Source organism: Vulpes vulpes, chromosome 13 (assembly GCF_048418805.1).
Source record: "Vulpes vulpes isolate BD-2025 chromosome 13, VulVul3, whole genome shotgun sequence".
Classification (NCBI taxonomy): Eukaryota; Metazoa; Chordata; class Mammalia; order Carnivora; family Canidae; genus Vulpes; species Vulpes vulpes.
The window spans coordinates 143,145,232-143,171,271 of NC_132792.1; the positions used below are offsets into that span (position 1 = coordinate 143,145,232).

Here is a 26,040-nt window from a genome sequence, read left to right on the forward strand (position 1 = left end):
GCCCAAAGTCATCTTCACGTGTCACCTGATATCAGGCAGAAGCCCAAGCAGCTTCTTTAAGTGGGACATCATGCCATCACACCCAGTAAGGACTTTCATATGTCACATCGGGGAATATGGCAATATCCAAGTTCACGTGCCATGCCTGCTTCTATGTCCCACTGTGACTCACTGAGGTAGGTGGATAGACAGTGCTGGAAAGCATCAAAAACCCACAGAAACAGTCAGAATCCTGACCCCCTCCCCCCCCCCCCAAAAAGACTCAAAAAGACAGTAGCAGAAAGTTGTTTCTTAAAAAAATAACGGTAGCTTTCCAGGTACCCTCTGAGAGCGAGGCAGCATTTGAGGAGTGTGACAACCCCACCAGTCCTAAAACAACCCATTGAGATGGACATGACTGGTCCCTTTCTCACAAATGATGACACAGACACATAAGTTCACACACCAGATAAGTGGTGGAGTTGGGGTCTATTAGGTCAGTATGGCTCCCAAGCCACCCTGCCACAAAAACCTGTTCAATATTCCCTAATCACTGTGCTTGCTTGTCCCTGGCCAACACCCACTGGGACACCCAAAAGATCAGACACAGGAACAGGTCTTCAAAGGGAAGAGCAAATTGACTAATCAAATGACGATCCTTGCTTCCTTGCACTGACTTCTTGAAGCCTTCATTGGGTTCATTAGTCTGATGTCCCTCAGAGTCTAATGTCTAAGAGATTAACTTGGTGACATAGACTCGGCCCCTTGAGGCTCTTCTGTAAAAATGGCTGCCGTGAAAGCACAGGTTATTAAGCTACCAGTCTCTCATTCTTCCCTCCCACCCTCTGCACCCTGTCCCTCCCTTCTCTTCTCCCTCCTCCACTGTTTACCTGATGCTCCAATCTTTCCTTCCTCTCTCCCTCAGAAAGTATTTTTCCCACAGGCAATATGGCAAGAAGGTTACAAGTTTGGCTCCATGGCCAAACCTTGGGTTTGAATCCAGATCTCCCAATAACTAACACACTGGTTCCCCTCTCTGTGCCTTACTTTCCTGGTTTATAAAGTTTGTATAACAGTAGGACCTACCACTTAGGCTATTTTGTGGATTGGATGAGATGTGTTGTTCTTAAAATGGTGTTGGCACATGGCCCGATTTATTCTTTTGATAAATATTAATTATCTACTGTGTGCCAGGCACCACTGTAGGTTTTGGGGATACAGCAATGAACAAAAAACAGATGTACACACCTGCCTTCGTGGAGTCTGCATTCTAGATAATAAACAGATACACACAACCTACAGTATGTCAGGTGGAGGTAAAGGCAATGGAGAAATTCAAAGCAGGTGCAGGTGAGAGAGGGTGCCATGGGCAGGTAAGGTAGATATGTTATGGTATTAAATAAGATGGTCGGGGGAAGGCTCACTGAGAAGGTGACATTTCAAGAAACCTCTGAAGGGAGTGAGGAGTGAGTCATTTGGCTATCTGGGCAACAGTGCTCTAAGCAGAAGAAATGGCACACCTAGCATGCTGGGAGAGGTCTGGGTGGCTGGAATGCAGAGTATAGTGAGCCGGGAAAGATCAGGACAGACAGGTATGGGATGGGCAGGCAGGGCTGGGATGACACTGCAGTTCCTGAAGAGTCCTGAGGGCCACTGTAAGGACTCCTGCTTTCACTCAAAGGGAGACAGGTATCATGAAGTTAGCTGTGGAGTGTCTTGCCCGCCTGGCACCGAGTAGGGCACACAGCCATGCGTATGTTCCACTGTAGGAAAGAGCCAGTATGACTGAGAGGGATAGGGGTGGGCAGAAGCATCAGAGAGAGAGAAAAAAATAAAAATAAACAAACAAACAAACAAGCATCAGAGAGGGTGCTTCTCAGGATGTAACACTGTTGCCTGCATCTGAAGGAGCCAGCCACAGAGAACGAGCATGCCAGGCCAAAGAAACGTCATGTGCAAAGGCCCTGAAGCAGGAGCAAGCCTGGGGCAGTTGGTGGATGGCTGCAAGATTGGCATGGCTGGATTCCGGTGAACAAGGGGGAAGGCTGCATGAGGGGAAAGTGGCCAAGAAGACTGCAGGAAGGTCATGAAAGTCCTCCTAAGCAAGGCTAAGGAGTCTGGGTGTTATTTTCAAATAAAACCATTAGAGGGGGACACCTGGGTGGCTCAGTGGTTGAGCATCTGCCTTTGGCTCCAGGCATGATCCCACGGTCCCAGGATCGAGTCCTGCATCAGGCTCCCCGCATGGAGCCTGCTTCTCCCTCTGCCTGTATCTCTGCTTCTCTCTCTGCATCTCTCATGAATAAATAAATGAAATATTAAAAAAAAAACCACGAGAGGCTTTTTTAAGCAAGGAAGTGGTATAATCTGGTGAACGTTTTAAGAGGTTACCAGACTATTTGGTGGAGAACGACCTGTTGAGGCAAGGCTGGGCCCGTACGGCCGTTGGGAGAGCCGGTCCAGGCTGGGAGATGATGGTGCTTTGTACCAGAGAGAACAGTGCAGAAGGAGGAAGAGATTCAGAAAGTTCACGACAGAAGGTCAACCCCTCAATCGGGGAGGGAACTGCTCTTCACTTTTGTCCTGGCTCAGGGCCTCGGTATTAAATACCCTTCCTCCCTCTGACTCTCGGGCCCCAGGATCCCCGGGCGACACTCACAGACTGAGCCTCTTCACCATGCTCTTCCGCGGCTTGGGCGAGGTGGCGCTGGCATCAGCAGCTGCTTCGATCTCACAGGACAGGGCATAGCTGGGGAAGAGGAGGGAGCTCGTGAGGTCAGAGCTTGAGAACGAAGAACAGACTGAAATTCACACGATTTGCCGATTTTGTTTTAGAGGAAGTCTCTGGTCATTAAAAGAGTAAAGATGTATATACCATGTTGTTCCACCACCAGCGTCAGAGCGGATGGACTGAATGACCAGATTTTACAAATTTACACATGTGCCCCCTGCTCTAATCCCCAGACGGAGACCCTTTGGTGCCACATGCCTCAAAAGAGGGATTCGTGCGCTTTGGCAGCATCAAAGGCCGACTCCACTCTGTTTCCTGATCATTCTCATCCCACTACTAAGCCAGGGAGAGAATGATTTCTTGTCTGCTACCTCCCTTCATTACTGTGTGTGTGGGGGGCACATGTGCTCAACTTCCTATCTAAGAGAAATGAAAGAAGAGACTTTTGCAAACTGTTTAATCTTGAGTGAACAGACATAGGCAGTTATATTATTGGTAAAGATATCTGAATAGGATTTTTAATTGCCAAAACATCCTAAATTTAAAATGCTCCAAGTTCAGACATCTACCTGCCAGGCAGAAATAACTTCCATAAGCACAAGAGGGATTTAGAGCTGACTTGAAATGTCTTTTATGAAAGCTCATAAGTCTAACTAATAGATGTATTTGGCTCTGGGTAGGTGTGGAAGGGTAAGTGTGTTGACTAGTAGCTTAAGCTGTTAATTATGTGTACTTTTTTTTTAAATCTAAAGCTGTGTCCAGGTGTTTGCTCATGTGTGGGTATTCACTGATAAAGGAATTTTCCAAATATTAACTTAAGCTCTAGAGGTGGTGGTAAATAGGATGAAAAAAATGGGGTATATTTAGCAAGATTCCTCTAAACATTAAAAAGTCAATTTTTACAATTGACAAAATTTTAATTTTTACAACTAATACTGTGAGCCTAGACTCTCTGATTCCGAACACCAGCCATGGTATGCACGTCCCATTTGTGAGAAGGATGTACATCTAGAGAGGAAGTTAACTCATAGAAACCGATCATCAGACCAGAAATGTAAGGTGAGGCAGTAACTGCTTTATTTTCTACGTGGCAAAGATAAAAATTTTTACCAACTAATGAGTACTAAAACACAGGTTTTGTTTTAATGTAATAGGACCAATCTACTCTGGGATTTAAAAAAAGAGCTCTGAAATCATCTATCTTCTGAGGGAACTGAGGCTTACAGAGGTTATATGATTTGCCCCCACATTATACAACAGCCTTGAGAGCTTAGATTGTAGAGTCAAGAAGACTAAATTCTATCACTAACTAGTTCAGTTACTCTCTGAATCTCAATTTCCTCATTGGCAAAATTCGTATTTTGCTGTCAATTTTGCTCTCCCTGATGATAAACTTTCAAGGAAATCCCCTGGTCTATGGCAGGGGTTAGCAAATATTTTCTGTAAAGGACCAGATGGCAAATATTTTAGGCTTTGCAGGCTACATGGTCTCTCTTCCAACTACTTAACTGTCTTTAAAGCATGAAAGCAACCATAAATAAGATGTAAATGAATGGGCTGTATTCCAATAAAACTTTATTTATGGATTCTAAAACTTGAATGTCAAATAACTGTTCCATGTTACAATCCTCTTTTTTTTTATTTTCCAACCATTTAAAAATATAAAACATGTGGTGGGCTGGATATGGTCTGTAGACTCTAATCTGCTGGACCATGGGATAAAGACTATGTCCCTTCTGGGCGGACATTCAAGGCACTGGAGTTAATGTACTTTTGCTTGCTTGTCAATCATGATTTTGAAATCTGTCCCATCCACAACAGAGTTCTCACTGTTCTCCCAGATGCCAACCCCTTCAAGCCACCAAGCTGTTGCTCACGTTCTTCCCTCTGTCTGGAATGTTCTTCTCCAGTTCTCCTGGTGAAATCCTGTCTCTACTTTGCAGCCTAACCCAAACGTTCACACCTTACTGATTATCTTCCCTACTTCTCCCGTCCTCGGCCAAATTGTTTCTGCTTATAGATCCTATAGCACTTTAGTTACCTGCTCCACCCCCCATATTTCAATTCTTCATGAGTCTGTCTCTCCTTCCCAAATGTAAGCTCCTTGGAAATTGGTACCAATTAACAAAAATGACAAACATGGTGACAATGGGGTGGTAGTGGTGGTGGTGACGATGAGGATGGTGATCAGCACTTAAACAATGCTTTTCCAAATAGGACATTTGATCCTCACAAACATTTTATAGAGAGTATCCTGAAGATAATGAAGAATATGTAATATGTGACTTGCTCAAGATTTTAAAGATCAATAAATGGTAGAGCAAGAATCTGAAAGCACATCTTCTGATGCCATCAATTCAGCCTTTCCTGCTATACCATTACCCTTTGAAAACTGAGGATCTAGAATCTAGTAGCTTCTCACTAAATAGCTGCTGAATAAATGACCAAATAAGGAAAAGGAGATAGTGTTCTTCTCTCCAACACCATAGCTCCACCCTGATGGGCAATATGTGGACCTACCTCTCCTCCTCTGTTAGGAGCTGCTGCCTCTGGAACCACTGGATGAACTTTGGGTCTGGTGTCATACAATAGCTGTTGCAGGCAGACTGCAAGAGCTTTATCTGGGCAATCACTTCAAATTCCTACAGCAGACAGAACACCAAAAGAGAGTAAATAATAAGGCCAACCAAATGTATCTTTTTTCAGTATGAAGACACAACATAATTAAAATAAACAATGGCAAAAACCAATGAGGAGGACTCGAAGTACTGCCTTTCTTAGAAATAAAAGAACTGAATAACTTAACAATTCTAACTCTGAATCTCTGAGGTCTTTGTATGCTTGTCAATCCTCCTTCTCCTAGAAAAAGCAATTTATATGACCAAAAACAGGCTAGCAGAGCAACCCAAACTAGTTATTATCGAAAGCCACAGTGGCTTCCTTTTTTATGTTTTCATTCTAGGGATAGAAAATTTATTTTTTAAGGTATATTTTAAATTTCCATTTCTATTTCCTAAAAGATAAAGAAAAAATTTACTGTAAGTCAGGAATCTCTAAAGTGCCCCATCCTCATCTTCTTCAATCCTGACCCCTCAGTAAATAAGTTTTGGTAGAGATGAATATGTAAGCATTCTAGGGCCTCATAAACTTGAATGTTTGGATTTCCCGAATCCTTGGGTTTTTACAACTCCAGTAAATCCTGTAACTAAATCTTTTAAGGCTCATGAGAGAAGCAAGTACATAATTATGTCCAAAATTATTTATACTTCTTTAGATGTTTCAATAAAGTTTTTTTTTAAGGCAGCAAAGAGTGTAAGCTTTAGCTTTAGGTTTTATACTCAAATTTTCCCAAAGTCTTAAAAGGAAAGAGAGTACCAGCCAGGGTTATTCTGAAGTTAAAGGACAAAGATGGGTAACTCTGGAGGCCAATGAGTGAATTTGTTTCATCATCACAGGACATGACAGAAGAAACTCAACAATGGGCAGGTTCTATGGGTATCACCTTCCCATCCAATGACTTCAGCTCTTGGTCTCAATATCCTCAAGAAATATCTATCATCACGCTAGAGAAGAAAGTATTTGTCTATGTTAGCTTATCTTGCTACTAACGAGCTCAGTTTGGTTCCCAAAGTTTTGGTTTTAACTCAATCGTCATTTCCTCCTGGAAGTTTGTCTGACCCCACAAATTGGGGTTAGATTCCCCTCCTACATCTTCCTGTGATACTCACTACTTCTGCTCAGCAGACCTTATCAGCTGTACTTGCCTACCTTCTTCCTGGACTGTGACGTTTATGAGGGCAGGGAGCACCAGGCTTTCTCTACAGCGATTCTCAAACCTATCAGAGTGCTTAGCCCATGAGAGGCATGCCATCAATATTTGAGGAATGAGAGAGTGAATGAGTGAGTAAGGTTCCTTACTCTTGAGTGTTATAGGGTGAAGGCATTCCTTTGCTCATTCAGTTTCCTTTGTATCATTTAAGTACCTATTGAAACACACCATTTTTACACTAAAACTATAGCAAAATTTCAAAGCTCTGTTTTCTCTTTTTGTGCTGTGCAAAACCATCCACTGTCCTCACCACAGAAAAATTCACCCCTTCCCATGCTGACAGGAAAGGAATTATCCACATTATAACAGTGAACACCCTTTCCTCTCCATCTTTATTAACTCTTCATCATCTTTACTAAATCTTCCATATGTCATTTACTCTTTCAAAACCCCTATTCTTCCATAGGATGAACCTGGTGTTGCCGAGGCTGACTACAAGGAAGAGAGGAGGAGTGAGGAAAGAAATGTGGGCTTTGCAGCAGCAGGACCAGATCTCATCCCTGCTCTACTACCAGGCAACCCTCGGTCCCGTTATCCCATCTCTCTCGGGGCAAGTTTCCATACCTGGGAATCGAGGTAGATAAAACTTATTTCATGGCACTCTGGAGGAGAAGTACACAGGATTGCACAAGGCACAATTGCATGTAAGTGCTTGATAAATGCCAATTCTTTTTTTTTCTTTTTTTGCCTCTACAAAAAAAGCCTAAGTCCTTGCTTCTTTTTTTTTTTTTTTTTTTTTTTTCATGCTCAGGTGAAGTAAAATGGAACACTACAGCCAAGGCCTCTACTTACCCTTCTCCTTTTCTCAAAGTTTATCAGCCCACCCTGAAATGAAAAATTAATAAATAGTGTCAAACCAAGCTACTTTGAAATACAGCCCCTTTACTACATCTCATAAAAATATGTCAGAGGGATGATAAAGTCACAATTATTAATGACACTGCAATTATAGCTGCTACGTAGAAGAGTAGCACCATTTGCTTCAAGAAAAATATTCTTTTAATTATAACAGGACAGGATAGGCAGACAGCCTTCTTATAATATGTCCAAAACCAACTAAAATAGTCATGATAAGGAAGTTACAATTCAGAATCCAAGTACATTTGTAGAGCCAGTTAGGGCAAACGCTCGAGTAAATGTTCCACTTTATTTCTTAACCAAAAAGCAACAAAAACAGATGGTCATTGACTCATCCTGGAAACCAAATTGTCAATGGTTTATCAAAAGGGAAGTGGCTTCTACATAGCCTTGTGAAAAGTTAAGTTTCAATTCTTCATCCCCCAGCTCCAGTAGGCTGAACTTAACTTCTAAATCATTGGTCACTCCCCGCAAAATTCCCCCAGTGCTAATGAATGTTTCCTGAGATAAGCTGAGACAGGGGATCTGAAGAGACAGAGCTCGGGAAATGCAAAACATGAGCAAACCCACAACATTATGATGAGCTTGGAGATAGGTTTGGAGGTAGGTTCATGCAGAAGGGCTACTAGGCCTGCTAACTCTCATAGAGGAAAAGTAGACTCATGGCACGTTGACAGCCAGGGAGGTGACGGAAACTTAGATATACAGCAATCCTTACATCTCAATTCAAATGTCAAATTTCCTCTCCACTTAATAGATTTTTTAAGATTTTATTTATTTATTCATGACAGAGAGAGATAGACAGACACACAGGCAGAGGGAGAAGCGGACTCCATACAGGGCGCCCAACGTGGGACTCGATCCGGGGTCTCCAGGATCACGCCCTGGGCCGAAGGCGGCGCTAAACCGCTGAGCCACCCAGGCTGCCCCTCTCCACTTAATATTTGATTACAGCTACTAACTCATAGCTTAAATTTCACTTCTCTTCCCACAGAGAGGGAAAGAACACACACAGGAGAGAAAGCACAAGAGTGCCTCAGGGCAGGTGACTATATGAACAAAGGAAAGAGTAATTAAATATCCAGATCTGACCACCTCTCTACCCTACCAAGGAGACGGTTAGGGCAAATCACCTCCTCAGCCCTACCTGCCGAAGTGCTCCTCAAGGACTTTCTCAAACCCACTCCTTCATAAGGTCCTGCCATCACTCCTGCCCTCCCCACCCCCACACATGGAACTCGCTGTACCCTCCCTTCATCTCTCGCTGCACTTCTGTTTGAATTCCTAGTATTTCCACAGTCCCTGCAGCTTTGATATATACCTTCCACTGGCTTGTGAGCCACTATTGGTGTTACTCTGCCTTGTATTTGGCACAGCACCTGACACAGTGCTGTGTAAATAATGGGCCCTCAACAGACACTGATAAAATCAATTTCTCTCTTGGGCATCCAAGTTGCCACCTGCATACAACTCACCTCAATGTAGTCCTGAAGAGCCGTGTCAAGCATGGTGAGGTCAGTCAGGAAGGTGCCCAGGTAGGGCACAGTTCCTTGCATCACACCCTGAGGAGCAAGCACAGCAAAACAGACATTACTAAAAAGTTGAAGGGTTTCGATAGCCTCCACGCTGGAGCAAATGTACCTACTGCTGGCTAAACTGGGCAAGATACCATTCATAGATGAAAGCAGCAACCTCTGAACGGCCAGGTAAGCCTTGACAACATCTGGAGAAAATGAAGGACCGTTCAAGACCATTAGTGTCATCCTCCACAACTGAAATTTTTAAAATTGTTAAAAAGGATGGGAATTCCGTTATCACCTAATCTCTAACTTTGAAAGTTAGGAAAACAGGCCTCAAAGCCAGGAGAGCATACAAGTACCAATCCTCAAGAGTGTTCACAGAGGATTCATATTTTGCTTGCACAGTTTCAAGCGATGCCTGTTCTCTTTCAGAGTGTGCGGATGGATACTCCTGGTGGTTTGGAGCGGCCTCACCAGTGGTAAAGGTGGGTGACTGTACACTGAGGAAGAGTGTGACCCACAAGAGCATGGGATGTCACTTATTAAAATGGCCTCTTGGGTGGCTCAGTTGGTTAAGCAACTGCCTTTGGCTCAGATCACGATCTCAGGGGTCCTGTAACTCCACAATAAAAAGTTTGGTTTTTAAAAATTGTCCCTTGGAAATGAAGGCTGAATCACTTCAGCTGCAGGTATATACACGGTATTAATTTCATAAAACTTGGGGATCCCTGGGTGGCGCAGTGGTTTAGCGCCTGCCTTTGGCCCAGGGCGTGATCCTGGAGACCCGGGATCGAATCCCACGTCGGGCTCCCAGTGCATGGAGCCTGCTTCTCCCTCTGCCTATGTCTCTGCCTCTCTCTCTCTCTCTCTCTCTCTCTCTCTCTCTGTGTGACTATCATAAATAAATAAAAATTAAAAAAAATAATTTCACAAAACTTTCTTTGAGATCATCTCAATTCTCCATAAGGCCACTGAGGCACTAGCCTTTCTAAAGAGAAAATAAAAAGTGGCTGCCATGGATACCTTCTCTTCACTTCCATTCAGGCACTTGGGAAATTCTGGAAGGAAACAGAATCCCAGCCAGGGCAGGCCCAGGTTGTTCAATGTGAGGTTGGCTGTCTCCTTGCCCAGAGCTGACTAGAGAGGTTCACCCCGAGGACTCACTCTCAGGGGCAGTTTGTCCTCCTCTGTTATGTGCACAAGGTCTCATCCTGAACTAAAATAATCTTTTTTTTTTTTTTTTTTAGCAGCTATTTTTAACTTGTCTTTGAACAACCAAAGAAAGTCTGAAATGCTGTAAAATGTTTTATCAGCTTTATGGCACAGAAGAGTCCTATCATTCAAAAACAACATTTCTGATTTATGTCCAGCCTTCCAAAGAAGGAGAAAATCCTCCCAAAACCAGGATGAGGAGATACAGAGGTTGCCAGTGTCTAATCCCCTCTCTGGTTTTCCCCCTTCCATGCTAAAAGGAGAATTTTTAAAATAAAGCTTTAAGATAAAGCTAAAGATAGTAACTATCTTTCAGTCTTAAGGAGGGAGGTATGTCCTTTGAGTATGGAAAAATGAGGTTTGGTTAGTCCTTGGGATTAGTATGGGGAGCTGGAAAATGGACAGAGGTTTTCAAACAAATGAAAAGATCTGCCAGTACACAGACCAAGTCCTCCTGGGAGCAGACACCCTTTCCTCAGCACCCATGTCCTAGGCTACCATGCACCCAAAGTTGACTTCAGTAGGCATTCCCAGGAGGTCTCAAGGCCCCGGGGCAGTAGCTCCTAAGGGCAGGAGTTCATGGAGGAGGACAGTAAGAGAGAATAAAGTCTCCCTACTGCAGATTTTGCTCCCTACCTCCAGAAGAAAGAATATTCCAGAGAACGCTATGATTTGTGACTGTTAGTGTTGATTTCCCACTGGATCAAATGGGAGTGATGATATGTCTCCTATAGACCTGCCAGGGCTGCTGAGAATAAATGAAGGATGGAGAATGTTCTTGGAAGCAGGGGAGCCCTGCAGATGGAAGGTGTCAGTGCCATGCAGAAGCCCCGCCACCCACACAGGGCTGCTATCTGTTGGGTTCTCAGAAAAGACTGAGGGCCCAACGTACCATGTCCTTCTGGAGCTGAAGCCTCCTCTGAGTCCGCTTCTGGTTTTCTTTCACACTGCTGTCCAGGTTTGCAAATTTTGAGGTTCCTTCCTAAGAAACAGAAGCACACACACAGATGGAGAGCGGCACCACAAACAAGCAAAGGGGCATGGAGGGTCAGGTCCGGAACCCCTGCACAACTGCCTGGATGCCATGCAAAACCAAGAGGCCTCCAGCAGGCTCTGGGCTCAATTATGTAAACATTTGGCTGGCTCGTCACAAGAGGTCTATTTGCAATAAGGTCTGGTGGCCTCGGATGATCCTATCCCCTCCACCCCTCTCTAAGGGGAACCCCTGATTCAGTGATAAAAATCAATGGTCAATACGAGGCCAGCAGTTCCCAGAACCGGAGGCAATTTTTATATATCCCAAATTTCACTCAGAATAATCACATGCCCTGGAAATGAAGACCTCTTCCTCAGTACATTTTGTGATTTCTTGATCTTGGCCTGAAATACATGTGCCAGCATTCTGGGAGAGAAAAGGGACTCTTTCTGGGGACTCTTTCTGTGGTATTTCTTAGCTAAATGAAACTTTTATTCCGGAAGTTTTCTGAGGAAGTCCAATATTGTGCCGCAGCACTAATCTATGAAAGCCAGACCGTCACCTCTTTTTTCTCCTTGTTTTCCTCCCTGGTCCTCCTAGGTTGCTTTTCTCAGGTTTGGAACTCCTACAAGGTAATCCTTCCTCCTGGCACCTGAGGACGGGCAGCTACCCTTCCTCTGCTCCTGCCAAACTCTTCAACGGTGATGACTAAACTCCCGCCTGCTGATGGAACACAGTGTGTTGGGTTCTGTGGTTTCGGGGTCTTGTTAAGTTCTCATTTTCCAGGAAGTATATGAATGGGAGGCAAATTTCACAATCTGGATGGGGGATACGCGTTCCAGTAGCTTCCTCCGTCAGTCTCGCTGGGGTTTTTGATGTGACCATAGCATGTGACCTTCCCCGACCACACACAGGAGTGTGTGTCTTTTGCAGACTTGGCCTTCCCGATGGCAATGAGGCATCAATATCTTCCAGCATTCATCAGCCTTAACCTGGGTCCAGAACCCACCGTGACTCATGATCTATTTTAACTCTACTACAAAGGGTGATAAGGAGCAATACCGTTTAATGACTCCTGCCTACAGTTTCTCCTGGGGATGAAGGAAAGTGCCATTTACCATGTGAGGTGGTGGCGAGTTCTCCCAAATTCTTGAGAATTCGCTAGAAGTGAGAAAATACTTCTGTCTGGAATGAAAGCAAATGACCATGCCTTTCCTATGTGGATCCCTCTGGTTCCCTTCCAGTTCTTGATCATTGGCAGAGGTATCAGGTGTGGAAGTTATTGAAGGTATCTCGAAAGTTCTTAGGAAGGATTTCTGAAGTTTAAAAGGCTCCAGAGAGCCACAGACCAGCAGAGATGGAAAGCCACAGACCTCCATAGCACTCAGGACAGCCTCCTTACTGGGAGGCCAGTAAAGACCTGAGGTGAGCGTGAGCAAGCCTGCGGATTTCATGACTTCATGATTTCAAGAGACTGAGCCTCCAATCCTGACTGGGCAACTGAAGAGACAGGCTGGTGCCAGTTCTCCCAGATGAGATGTCAAACGAAAATCCATCAGTGTCAATTTTCTCCTTCCTTGGCCCTAAGTCTTCTGCTCTGCAGCTCTCATACCACCAATTCCTAGAAACCCGTTGGAACTTTTCACAGGTATGCTGATGGCATTGGTCTGGTTCCTTTCTTCGCACTCCTTTGCTGGCCATGCTCATGCTCACGGTGTCTTTTCTTCCTGCCAAAGTCACCTTCATGTTTTTCGCCACATTCACATCTTTGGAAATGCCATCCTTCATGACTGCCTCTGTTTAGATGAATTTCAAATCATTCCCTCTCCTTCCACCAACCTCCTGCTCCTCTCTTTTTCTCTTCCCTCTCTCTCCCTAGTGAAAATTTCTCCCCTGAGTCCCACCTTCTATCTCCATCCTTGGCAGAGTTCAGCTACCCTTATCTATCCTGTTTCTGGGCCTCTTCTACTAGGATGTATAGAGGCACTGAATTCTTCTCAATCAATGTTAGGTACATTATCACCCAGAAGAAGTTAATGGTAACTCTCTGAATGGACCTTCAGAGTCTCCTGCTCCCACCCTGGCCTGAGTGTATGTTGGAGCTTCACTACATATACATTTCCATTACAGCCAAATTGTTGGGCTGTTCTCAGAGTTGTTTTTATCAATTCCACCAGGGAGAGTTCTCACTAAAAGTCCCAAGAACAGGGATGATTTGGTGGCATTCTGCTTTCCTGCTGTTTTAAAATTTATGGACTCTACAGTTCACCAGCTCTGAGTTACTTAAGTTCGAGAAATCATAATCAAACCTGTTTGAGATACAAACAGGTTTAAGATAATCTTTGAGAAAAATAAAAACATTTTCCCCCAACAATTAAAATGAAAATCTTAGGTTGTGCTAATTGTTATGTTGCCTCAGCCATAATATCATAAAGGTGGATCATTACATCTACCCAGAGGTGGAAGAAAAGATCAGTGTTTAAGACTAAGATCACCCAATGGTAAATCAGGTTGAGTCCAGGAATGGTATATTAGAAACAGAGGCCAGCAATTTTTCCCAGGGGTTTTTTCGAGAACCTAAGTACCTTGATTTCATTTTTTTCTTTTTTACAACCATGCTGAGAATTAAGGCTCAGAATTATATGAAGAATGATATATACTTCACATGAAGAATGATCAACAAAGGTGACTGGAAAGGGACCTACATATACATATGGCTTGCCCAAAACATTACAACATCGTTAATGATAATGCACAGACCACAGGAATTCATAGCCAAGTTTTTCATTTCTTTGGGATTTGAGCCATGTATAAGAAATTTAACTTCGAGCACGAGGGCCAACTTCTACATTTAAGAAAGGTTTATGGGACCTTTAATGTCTAGATATGGCTTTGCTCCTAAGGTTTCGGCCAGAACACTGCCACCAGGCAATGAGCTGCACAGCATTCAATTTATCTACGTTGGAGGGATGACTCAGAGCTATTGGGATTTGAATGTGTGGCTCCGGTTTGTCTAGCTTTGTGTTCCTCACAGGGAGACCACTAAGCCATCTCCTTCCAGCCAGACGAGTTTCCATTTAAAGTCTACAAATCCAGGGGGATGTGAAGCAGGGAGTAACGTGATCTCAGCAAGCACTGGTTAGCATGCCATTAATCAGGTAGGCCAAATCCAGAGTCAGACATCAGCATAAACTGTCTTGCTCATATCACCTAGTCCAAGGAGGGCAAAGAGTGGGCAGGGTCTCAATGTCACATGACTATTAAGGCCCACCAATTCATGCAGTCAAACATACTTTCTGAACACTTGCTGCATCCCAGGCACTGTGTCAGGCATTAGGGATAGAACAGTGAGAAAACAAATCCAGTTCCTTCCTGTCAGAGGCTTGCAGGCCAGCAAGGAGGCAGGCTGAGTACCCAGCAGAGCCCACGATGAGACATGCAGGAAGAGCAGGACTTAGGAGGACACCCAGTCAAGAAGACTGTAACAGAGGCCCTTACGGGAATGACAAATCTAGCAGGTACCAGGTGGGTGCCTTTTCTTAGTGACCCCACCACCACTGGACTTTCATCCCCACTCTGTGCCTGTCCTAAGCTTGCATATGTAGTGCATACTTTACTTACTTGCATTTGTTATGCATACTTTGGCTTCATGTGCACAAGGCATGCCAAATACTAAAAATACATTTATTTGCATAGCGCTTTCAAATATTTTATCTTAGTCAATCTTCAAAACAATTCTATGAGGTCAGTGGGCTAAATACTATTATTATCTCCAACTTGCAGCAAAAGAGACTAAGGACAAGGATCATATCCTCTCATTGCCCAGTTCAGGGCTATGGTAGTGCATATCCTACGATTTTATAATTGTCTTCTTCTCTACCATCAGCCCCCTGACACAAGATGTAATCTCTTTAAGATCGGAGACTGCCTTCAGCGTGGGTGTACCTCTGACATCTAGCACATTGTGAACACTCAATCAACAGTTGCTCAATTACGGATTTACCTTCTCCGTGAAGTTTTCTCAGATCTACCCTGTCCCCTACTTCCAAGTGGCCAAAAGAAATAGTTTTATGCCTACATGATACAAGCACAGGTTTTAGAGTCTTGCCAGGTAGGGTTCACATTCTAGCTCCATGACCTACCAGGTGTGTGATTTAAGACATAGTACTTACCTCTCCAAGTCCTGGCTATCTGCAAAACAAGGATGATAAAATCTACTTTATAGGAAGGCTGCGAAGATAGTACCTGGCCTATGTTTCCCTCTGATGACCATTCACAACCTGTTATTTGTACCTTTATTGACTACTTATTCTCATTTCGTCCTACATCCACCAGCCAGAGGGTGAATTCTTGAAGACAGGTTCTGCGTTTATCACCTTCATGTTCCTAGAGGCCGCTCCAATGCTTTACAGATACCGGACATTCAAAAAATGTCTCGAGAAGTAAAATCAACCAAGCTACACTTTTACCTGCCTTTAGTTCAGAAGTCAGCACTCACTTGGCATTCAATAAATATTGCTGATGGACCATGCAACTTGGTCCAAGTAAAGGATGTGCAATTACAGGCTTGGCCTCTGTCATTCTAGAAGAAGTTTTGCTGAGAAGGAATATTCCAGGGCCTCTCGCCCACCAAGCCACCAGCACTTGGTGTCTGCAGCGTGGCTCGTTAATAAGATATGCTCAATGAGCACAAGTTTCACAATCTGGTTGTGTAACCGTGAAACCGAGGAGCTGGACATTCAGTTTTCTCAGCCCTGAGCTTCTCAGATTTGGCCCCAAAAACCCAAAAATTCTGTCTTCTAAGTCACTGCAGGCTTTCTCCTGGGACAGGCAGGAAAGTAGGGAGCCATCAAGCCACTCTTGCCTTAACTGGGTTCCAGAGCCATCAGCAATGCGACCCAGCATCCCCACACAACTGCCTCACCTTCATGAGAAGTTCCCTGCTGGTCAAATGGTTATTATGGTCTGAGAAGATATCTGAAAGTTCTTCAAACATCAGCATCCGGTCCCTGTGAGAGGGAAGAAAAAAATATGAACAAATAAAGGAGTCTGTGGAAGCCCTACACTTTCAGCCCTGCTGCCCTCAGTTACTGTGTCTACAGAGAGATTGTACTGAGCTCAAGATCAGTGGGTGACAGGACCACAGAGGAGGACAATGACTTTATTCATCCAGGCTAGGTGGTTTTTGTTTTGTTTTGTTTTTTTAAAGGTACACATGGTCACCTATGTGAAGAGAGGGATTTTTCTATCTGTGCATGTTATAATCATAAGAAAGAATTATTAAATTGGGACATCAAGTTGCTCCATTGGGATGTGTTCTTAAAAAAAAAAAAAAAATCTATCTTAGCAATACACAGAGCCCAGAGCCCTATGGGGCCTGAGAAATCATGTTAGCCAGTCCCCTCATTTAGAGATGAAGATGGCAGGGTCAGGAATTTGCTGATGTTTCCATTACTAAGTGTTGAGAATGGCAGGTGCAGAAGCCAAATTTCCTAAGTCACAGGCCTGGGCTCTCAAATTGGCATCAGAGTAGATGGAAGCAGAATGGGCTCTGGTTTGGGAAGTGGGTTCAAATCTCCACTGCCATTCTCTCCCCAAATGCTTTCAGGCCAACTGCTTAATGTTCCTGAGCTTCCATTTTCTTACCTATACAACAAAAATACTAGGAGTCTTCTTGAGGGACCACAGTAAAGTCAGCAGGATCATATCCCTAAAGTGCCTACTCGGCCCTGTCCCTTCTGGAGGCCTGCCCCTCTCCATGGGCCTCAGGTTTTTCTCTCAGCCCTCTATGGTTACTGAGTGGAGGACACTGAAGGCAGAGAGTTAATGGAGCCATATCATTCTACATGCAGCATGTCATGATCACAAGAAAGTCATTATTAAGTTATTTGTTTTACAATGAGGGTGATATTATTCTTGTAATAAAGAAAACCAGTAAAGATATTTGTATTTTGGAAAAAATAGTTAGGAACTTAATTACATGTGGGCCTAAATAAAGGGAAATAAAGAGATGGATTCTCTGTCCTCTGAAAGTAGTTAGCATAAAGGATTACAGGGAAGGTGATAACCACATAAGGTATCTTAACCCTGTCCCTTGAATTTAGCAATGAAAAATATGGAAAGCTGATATGAAAGTGTCTTCTCTAGGAACTATGACACTTCTATAGCATCCCTGCTAAAACATGAACCGACCAACTCACAAAGAAACAAACCAGACACTCACATTGTACAGAATGTGGCTTTGAGGTTTGTTTTGAGGGGAATAGTTTAAAAAGCCAGCTGGAAGGATGGACCTCATATGGTAACCAAAAGATTAAGATACAACCCCACTAATTTTTTTCTTTGTGTTTTAGCCTCACATTTGCTGTGAGGAAGAAATCTTTGGCTGGCTAAGTGACTTTCCACAGTATGCTATTTATCAACCACCAAAGAAAGATAGGATTACCTGTCATTGCAATCAGAGAAGGCTGCAATCAAGCACAGGAGGTATTTTTTTTTTTTTTTTTTTTTTTTTTTAGCACCTGACCATCCCTTTGTTTTTGTTTTTGATACCAGGGCTGGGGAGTACCGATGAAGGGAAGAAGAGGGGTCTGAGTTATTGAGGATGAGGAGTCCGTATGCATCTGATCTTCCCACTGTATTTCACCAAGGTCTACCATCTAATGATTTTATATGACCCATATCTTTCATAAGATTTATATGCAAAGGAGAAACCAATCAACTCGTCTTTCTTTCACATCAGAGTCAGCTTGATTTTTCAAACTAATGAAGAGGAGAAAGAACTTAAGAATAAGTGGTAATAAAAAAAATTGCAATAGACTTTGAAAAACCTATCTGCCAGATTTTCTCCTAATAGATAACAGTGTTGTAAATAGAGCATGAGCTTTGGAGTCTCCCAGTGGCTAAGGCTCCTACAGCATTGTAACACCAGACATTACGATCAGTCACTTCCAGTTGTTTTCTACTGACTCATCAAAGCCTTATGTAATAAATAATTTGACTTCCCCCAAGCAGACATTCTGCTGATTGAGAATATGAGCCCATTGGTATGCAAGAGTACTCTGGCACTCATTTTTCAGCATAAATTTATGAAATTCTGGTGTACCAATCGGGGTCTCTTGGAGGTTTGGACCCTGTTAGTCCCTTAGGGTTTTAATCAGCTCTGAGTGGACTGATGAAACTGAATGCCTAGACCTTCCACTCCTAAGGCCCGAAGCCACCAATTCCACAAGGGCAGGCCTGCCTGGGGAGCCAGCTGGCTCCTCTCCTGGCTGAAAGTGATTACACTGCATATACTATAGACTGTAAAGTTTACACATTCTTCCCTGATACAGCTCGACTTCTTGATTAGTTCAAACCCAGGTAGACCTGTTGAATGTAACTGGCCTAGTTTGCAGCCATGACACATTCCCCAGCTTCTAAATCTGTACTGATAGGGAATCAGAGCTGCCTCCTCATTCACCTTTCCCTCCTCTGCTAAAAGTTCTCTGGTCTACAAGGGAAGCTCTGGAAATTGGGGAACGAAGATAGTAAAATCATGAGGACATGAAATTGTTAATTGTTCCAAAGGTTCCACCAAGATATAGGACAAACGATATAAAATGAAAATAATATTAAAAAATAAAAAATGAAAAACAAAATGTGGCCAGTTAATAACTTTAGTCAGGTACGTGGAAGGGACACTTGAGGGTTTTTAATATCACTAAGAATAGCTTTTAGCATGCTGAAACAGAAGCAAACTAAATAGATTCTCACTGAACAGCAAGTACTAACATCACATCTACGCACATGATCCCTCACATCTTGGAACAGCTTAGGGCTTTGAAAGGCGGCTGACAAATAATTGAAGTAACAGCAAATTGCAATAACTTTATCACGCCGCAAACTTACCCCTCGGAATCTAGATCATAAGCACATCTTTAAAATCATCCTCAAAGCCTATAACCTTGGTTTTGGCACACTTTGCCCATGAGTCTGACTCCTGTGGCAGCCCCACCTAAAAACTTATTAATGATTACGTGTAAAGTGCACCCTGCCTGGGACACACAGAGCCTTTCAAATATGTTTCTCTAGTTACATAATATGAGCTTTGAAGGCGAGGACCCATACCATTTATACACCGACTGGTCGCCCCAGCCAAAGAAAGCAGAGCAGGACACTTGGGAACTTACTTCGGGACGGCAGCCCACGTCTTTTTTAACCTATAGATGGAATTGGACTGTAGTGCAGAAATGATGGCCCTCAAGGAGGAAAAATTCTTCAGGATTCTACATTCCTGTATGGAAAGTGATTAAAACATAAAAGGCCTTTAAATATCAATAATACAGTGAGTTGGTGGTTTCCTGTTTTAGAGGTATCACAGCTGCTATGAATTCTTACCACTAAATAGGCAGCTGTATAAATACCGAACATCAAAAAGTGGCTCCTTACTCCCACCCCAGTCACCGAAACACTTTATAGGTTTTGGCACCGTATGCTTGTTTTTCTCCCTTTAATATATTTTTTGCGTTGTTGTTACAGTTTTATGGTTTCCAGCTTTCCTAGTAAAAACACGAATGGAGGTGAGTCTGCAGTGCTGTGCTACGGAAATAAGCTTTCTTCACACAGATGCCCTAAAAACACACATGACAGTTCACTATATCCTTTAGACCCACAAAAGGAGCCAGGCAGCAGCCATTGTGAGGTCAGATGGTATTGAACATCTCATGGCCATCCCTTGCCCAGAGAGGTGTATATAACTTGGCAATAAAAATTCACCGCAAGATGAACTTTGGCTTTTATGTTCTTAGCCAAGAGGGAATATTTTTATACACATTCATTTGGTTTCAAATTGGCCTGTGCCACAATCATAAACATTCAGAAACACCTTGGTACTTTGGTGTTTCCAAAATAACTTGGGCTTTTAAAATAAAATTCGCGTTGGCAGCACTTGAAAACAAAATAGAAAGAACAGGAAACATTCTGGATGTCATTTTCTGGGTAAGGAGAAAGGCTCTCTGATCCTGAAATTGAAGCTACCGCACGGAGTCTGCAGCCTCAGCAGCCAGTGACCCTGGAGTCAATGTCCTGCTGAATGAATGGCAGGGACAGCAAAACAGTAAGGGAGAGAGCCCCATTCTTGGCAACATGGGGAGACTGGGCTATGCCTTATGTCAAAGGAGATGTTTCAATATACAGGCATTTGAGAGTGTAATATATCCACTGTTTCCCATTGAGTACACTATGTGAGCACGGGCTTAGCTTTGTGCAGAACATCTAAAGCAAGAGACCCCGGGGTGGTTGGGCATAAATGCACATTGCTTAGAAGGTCATTTCATGAAGTCATGCTAATCCTGAATAGGAAGGAAAAACAGCATTCTCTAACTTAGCTTGCCAAAAATCTGGCTACTTAAAACTATGCCAAACAAACAAACAAACCTCCAAACATTTTCTTCTTAGAGTCAATGCCAAAGTATTTTACAAAAGTCATGCCCACTCTCTTTAAATGCCTCAATGCCCTCCCCTTATTTGAAAAGAAAGAGCGAGTGAGCGAGGGAGCACTCTGAAACATGGTCAGTCTGGAAACCCAAGCCCACGAGAGCATGGTTCAACAAAGGTTCAGAATTCAAAAGTCATGTTCCAAATATCAAGAAACTTGCAATAAATAAAAGATACTTCATACAAATTGTAATAGACATATGGAACACATTACTCAGAAAGAGGCTTCAGTTAAGGGTTTAAAGGAGCACAAGAGACATTTGGCCGCATTTCTAGAAAGGGAGGTATCTTCCAGGAGATGCACAAGCAAAATAAAAACATAGCAAGGACAGTCCAAGAAAATACGATCACATTAGGTCACAGATATTTTCTGTGTGTAAATTATTATCATTTTTCAAATATCCTCTTGGTAGAAATTAACTGTGATTAATGCAGGAAAAGTAAAATAAATCTTGGCAGGAAACCACCTATGAGTTTCATTATTAAATTACTCCACATAATTTCAAGGGACACAAAATGCTCAATATTAGGAAATTACATCGCCAAGAGCAAGGACCCCTGGCTTTTAAACACGTGCTATGGACCTTGGAATATTCCCCAAATTGTTCAACTTGTATTTCTTATTATCACATAAATGCACAATTTATATTTAATTTAGACCAAAAGTCATTGTTTGGGTCACACTATCAAACATACAGATGTTGTATTCTTGCTATAGATCTTCTAAGCAGTTGAATGGATTAAAGGATATATAGCATCTGTGGCAAAAAAAAAAAAAAATTTCCTATCATTTTAAGAAGACAGAAATTCCATGCTCTGTTCCACCACTCTATCTATAGAACTTTTTTTGTAGCTCTTTAGAAATAAGCTCAACTCAGAAGAGGAGAAATTTAAGTCATAAGATATTTTTTTCCTCCTTTTTTTATATACTAAAACATCTGTGGTAATGGACCACCTAAAAACCCCAAATAAGGCAAATTCCCTGGTACAATTATGTTCTTGTTTTTTTAATCAAAGACAACAAAAGAGAATGTTACAAAGAGAGAGAGACTGAATTCAGGCATTATGCCCTAAACATGAGGGCTTAATGAAAAATATATATATATATTAGCATAGAAAGCAAAATGGGTTTTGGTTGAGGGTTGACCCATATAACCTAGAACATGGAATAATAAAATATTTATATAATACTTATTTTTCAAAGTTGTTGTTAATTACATAGCTTTTGGTGATGTAATTTCTTCTGCCTACCAAAAAACAAAACAAAACAAAAAAATCTTACCCAATCTTCAAATACCAAAAATTCTATCTAGATGCAAAGCTAAATCCAAATGTCTTCCTATTCATGAAGGCTTCTTTGATCCCCCCAGCCAGAAGTGATTTCTCCTTCGCTACAACTCTAGCTTATGTCATAGAGCCCCACTCTTCTTCTGCCTTGGTTATGATCATTCCAGTATTTCTTAGCTTCCTTGTTTGACCACAGGCTCCTGTAAGACCACATTAATTGAGCTTATCCTAATGATGTCACCAAGTACATAAAACTGTAGCTCACATGCATTCAAGAGCTCATGAAATATCTGGTGGTCAAGAGACTGAATACTGTCCACCTTTTCTGGATCATGAAGATATTGACAAGCCAAGGTCATAGAGTATATAAGCAGCTGACCCAAGAGACTAGACTGACACTCACCAGAATGTGATTCAGCCTTGGAATAAACTCTTTCCCTCCAACTTCAGATAGAAAGTCCTTTGGAAAGCCCCAGATCAATGTAAAATCTGTGCATCTCAGTCCTTTAGCAAAGAGATTCAGGATTCTGAGACAGCACCAGCTCTTTAAATCTGTAGAAGATACAACGCTTCTGGGTGCTGGAAGTGTGCATAGGTAGGTAATCATTCTGTGTGGAAGAGTCTATCTGACACTTAGACAATATATCAAGTTCAATTTACTGAACGTAGGCAGAATTGACACTCAGTTTGTGAATATAAGGGGAAAAGCAGACGCTGTGCTGGAGACACAGCAGTGTGCAGGCCCGTAAGCAGAAAGAAGAAGCATGCAAGGGACCAATTTTCTTTAAAGAGGAAAAAGAAGCCCCTAAGTTAAGAGAGGCATTTTTTTTTTCTTACTTTGGAGGAACAACAATAAGAGCAACAAAAAACCCAATGGTTGTTCACATATGATTATTTGATTGCCTTGCCACCCAATGCATAGACCCATTTAAACAGAGAGATGGAGTAGTCTCTACTATCTAGTATAAAAACAACGAATATTTTTAAAAAGACAATTACGTGGGCAATGTTGATCCACTTCTCGATGACTTTGGCTCTCTGCTGAGTTTTGAGTTCTTTGCCCCCCAGGATGGTGCTGACAACACACTTGGTGAGCGTGTTAAACTGAGAGATGGTAGCACGGATTGTAGGAGCCAAATGTTTGTTCTCCTTCTTATCCCTTCGAGACCAAATGCAGCCCAGGCAGTGGTGAGGCACTACTTTCTTGAATAGTTGCTAGAACAAAAGAGAAACTGACTTTAAGGACCACATAGACATTTCATACAGCAAAGCATGTCATCTGGCTCATCTGTGAATTGATATTTTGTAAATGCACAAACAACCCTTTTCTACTTGACTTGCCTCAACCGTGTCTACTTCAATGGACAGGAGTAAATAATTAATATATTAACTGGTCAGAAAAGCCCACATGTTCCTTCTAAATCTGCTGGACTGAACAAATGGAACACAATGGCCAAAAGACAATTTTAAATGACTGACAACATTTTGACTTATATCTCGAAAAACAGGTACAAATCTATAGTAGTGGTTCATATTCATGGTGCATTCTGGGCACTCATGATCATGAACTGTGTACGATGCGTATGGATGCCCAATGACCACCTGACAAGTGACCCAAAGAAGTACAGTGCATGTGACATCGTCATCAATGTTGCTATTTTACATGATTTTAAATGAAAAAAATTAGCATATAAAGGGAAAACCCATTCAATGTCACAGAGTAAAAGGAAGAAAGGAATTTATAGCCTGTCTTTGCCTAAAAGTCATCCAATAAAGTTTCCTATCTTTCTTTTATCCTGTCAGTTGTGGAACAAAAACAAAGGCAAATTCGTTGGCCAAATCTGATTCTTATCTGTATGACAACTCAATACAAGACATGTAAGGGTTTGTATGGAAGAGAGAACACCAGGATTTACTTTATGTAGACTCTCTGATTTGCTTCTGATAGTTTGTGTGCTCACTAGATGGAAACTCTGTCACTCTCTCTTCTGTTTTCTTCAAAAGCGGTAAGTGAAGAAGAGCTAAAAGCATCAGGATGATCTATAATGGCCCTCTTTTCTTTAACTGGTGTTTACCAGCTACCATTGCACTATGACATGTGACTAATCAAATTTGTATGGCTAACAAACATATTCAAACTTTAAAAGCATCGGAGCACACGTAGGAATGAACTGGCAGATAGAGTCACGTGTGGATTCAGTGACCTTATTTTATCCTAATTTATACTTTGACCGCTTTACAATCCTCCAAATAAACAGTTCAGATCTTGAAATATTTATGAGTCTAGAGGGAGAGAAAAACCCACGGAACAGGGTCGATTTTGTTTCACGAGAATTAGAATTCTTACTTCCCTCCGTGTATCGAGTGCCAAGTAAAAAAGCACCTTCCCCCAGAATTGCAAGGAGAGCTTAGGCCTGAATTATTCAGATGATTGATTCAAGTCACATCTTCTCTCTGCATTTACAGGCACAGCCTCTCTCAAGGATTAGAAAAGACTTAAATCACATTACCCCACTGCCCTCCCCAGGCCACCGGTATGGTCAGTCCCCACATTTTAAGTAGAAGCACATCTCAGGCACAGAAAGAATACATACTGCGTCCATATAGGTCAGCTGCTCCGCCACGAGATCTTCTGGGAAGCACGTGAATTCTGCAGGCCCTCCACCTTCCAGTTCCTCTTCCTCTTCCAGGCTGAAGAAGATGGTGTTGGGAAACCCATCTGCTCACAGAAGGGGAAAAAAAAAAAAAAAGAGTACTTTGGTGCCAGTGTTTATGACCTTGTTAGTAGAGTCAAAATGAACTTCTTTTACTGAGAAAGAAGATGGCGAATCCTTCTAAAAACCCATGGGAAGAAATGATTAGCACAATTAATCTGAGGGAAATGGAGCTCTGCTTCATCTCTGTTTGGAGATTCTTTATTAAGTTCAGAGGACTCATGTTACCCTTTGATAAACCAGATTCTTAGGCCAGGGACAGAGATGGATTAGGCAAAGTCAGGCTACATTCTGGGGGTTTCTCTCATCTTGGGCTCCCCTCCTACCTCTGCTTGGTGTAAAGACAAGCCACTTCCTAAGCCCCAATGATGCAATTTTTAATGACTGGCCATTTATAACCAGAAACCTGGAAGGAATGGGAATGAAACCAGGCCAGGCTTTAGGGAAGTAGAATGCACCCTCTGGGTGTCAGGAGTGCCGATGAAGTCCTCAGAATTCTAAGAAAGTCCTTGGAATTCTCAAGATGTTTGGGGCAGCTTTCAGTTTCCCACCTCAAGTATGGGTGAAGCAGAAGAGCCTGAAGCTAAATTCACCTGAGCCTTATTATAGATAAGCTCTTCCATTAGCAAATCACAAAGGGCAGAGACTGAAGAAGTGAGAAAAAAAAGATCACTTTAATAACCATCTGGATTTCAACCCAAAAGCTGAAGGACTCAGCACACGAAACAGGAACTCCAGACTCCATTCTGAAAGATGGTAGAATGGATGAAATTGCATTTGCACCCCAGCCTTCCTCCCCTGGAACCTTTCCTGATTCTTGGGGTTCCATCCTCATCCCCCAACCTCATCCCCTTCACACTCCCTGCTCTGTCAAATCTGTTCTCAAAAACAAACAAACAAACAAACAAACAAAAAAACCCCCAACATGTAGTTGCATTCAGTTACATCTTAGTGGAAACTTAAATCAGTGTTGTTACTACAGAATGTTTACATTTTAAGCTTTTTCTTTTTCTTTGTAAAAACTTTTATGCATCTTGGGTCAAGTTGGGGTGGTCTTTTCTTAGTTTTCCAGGGGAAAGGGGTGCGGAGAGTGGACCCTATGTCACTCCCCCTATCACAGCACCACATGGGTACATGCCAACTCCAGTGTGGGGCATGTGGTTAAGGACGGCCCCCGACACAGCCCCCCCATCCCCACCCACATGGCAAGCTGAAGGTACTGATGCCAATGGGCTTGGGTTATGACTGCAGAAGGCAGGAAGGAAACACTGTCCACCTCCGGAGTCTGAAACACAAACCAGCGTGAGCTAAAACCCTATGACTTCACCACTCTGCCTTCACACAGCTCTGAGGGTACTCTCCAATTCAATGGAGGAATGAGAAATTTAAAATCCCAAACAAAAGTTCAGAATGGGCGTCCCATCCCTCTTGCTAGCTACTATACCAATGTATCCCAG

General features: G+C 42.6%; 1 protein-coding gene across 4 annotated transcripts in view; it reads right to left on the bottom strand.

The window, feature by feature from the left end:
• Positions 1-26,040, bottom strand: part of RGL1 (ral guanine nucleotide dissociation stimulator like 1) — a 256,371-nt gene that overhangs the window by 16,765 nt on the left and 213,566 nt on the right. For all 4 annotated transcript variants that reach the window (XM_026001170.2, XM_026001171.2, XM_072733182.1 and 1 more), the window contains 9 exons: positions 24,464-24,588; positions 22,869-23,084; positions 19,277-19,380; positions 16,030-16,114; positions 11,022-11,111; positions 8,873-8,959; positions 7,332-7,364; positions 5,231-5,352; positions 2,639-2,728 (listed from right to left, as the gene is read on the bottom strand). In XM_026001170.2, coding sequence (XP_025856955.1) covers positions 2,639-2,728; positions 5,231-5,352; positions 7,332-7,364; positions 8,873-8,959; positions 11,022-11,111; positions 16,030-16,114; positions 19,277-19,380; positions 22,869-23,084; positions 24,464-24,588 — 952 coding nt within the window. The remainder of the gene's footprint in view (positions 1-2,638; positions 2,729-5,230; positions 5,353-7,331; positions 7,365-8,872; positions 8,960-11,021; positions 11,112-16,029; positions 16,115-19,276; positions 19,381-22,868; positions 23,085-24,463; positions 24,589-26,040) is intronic.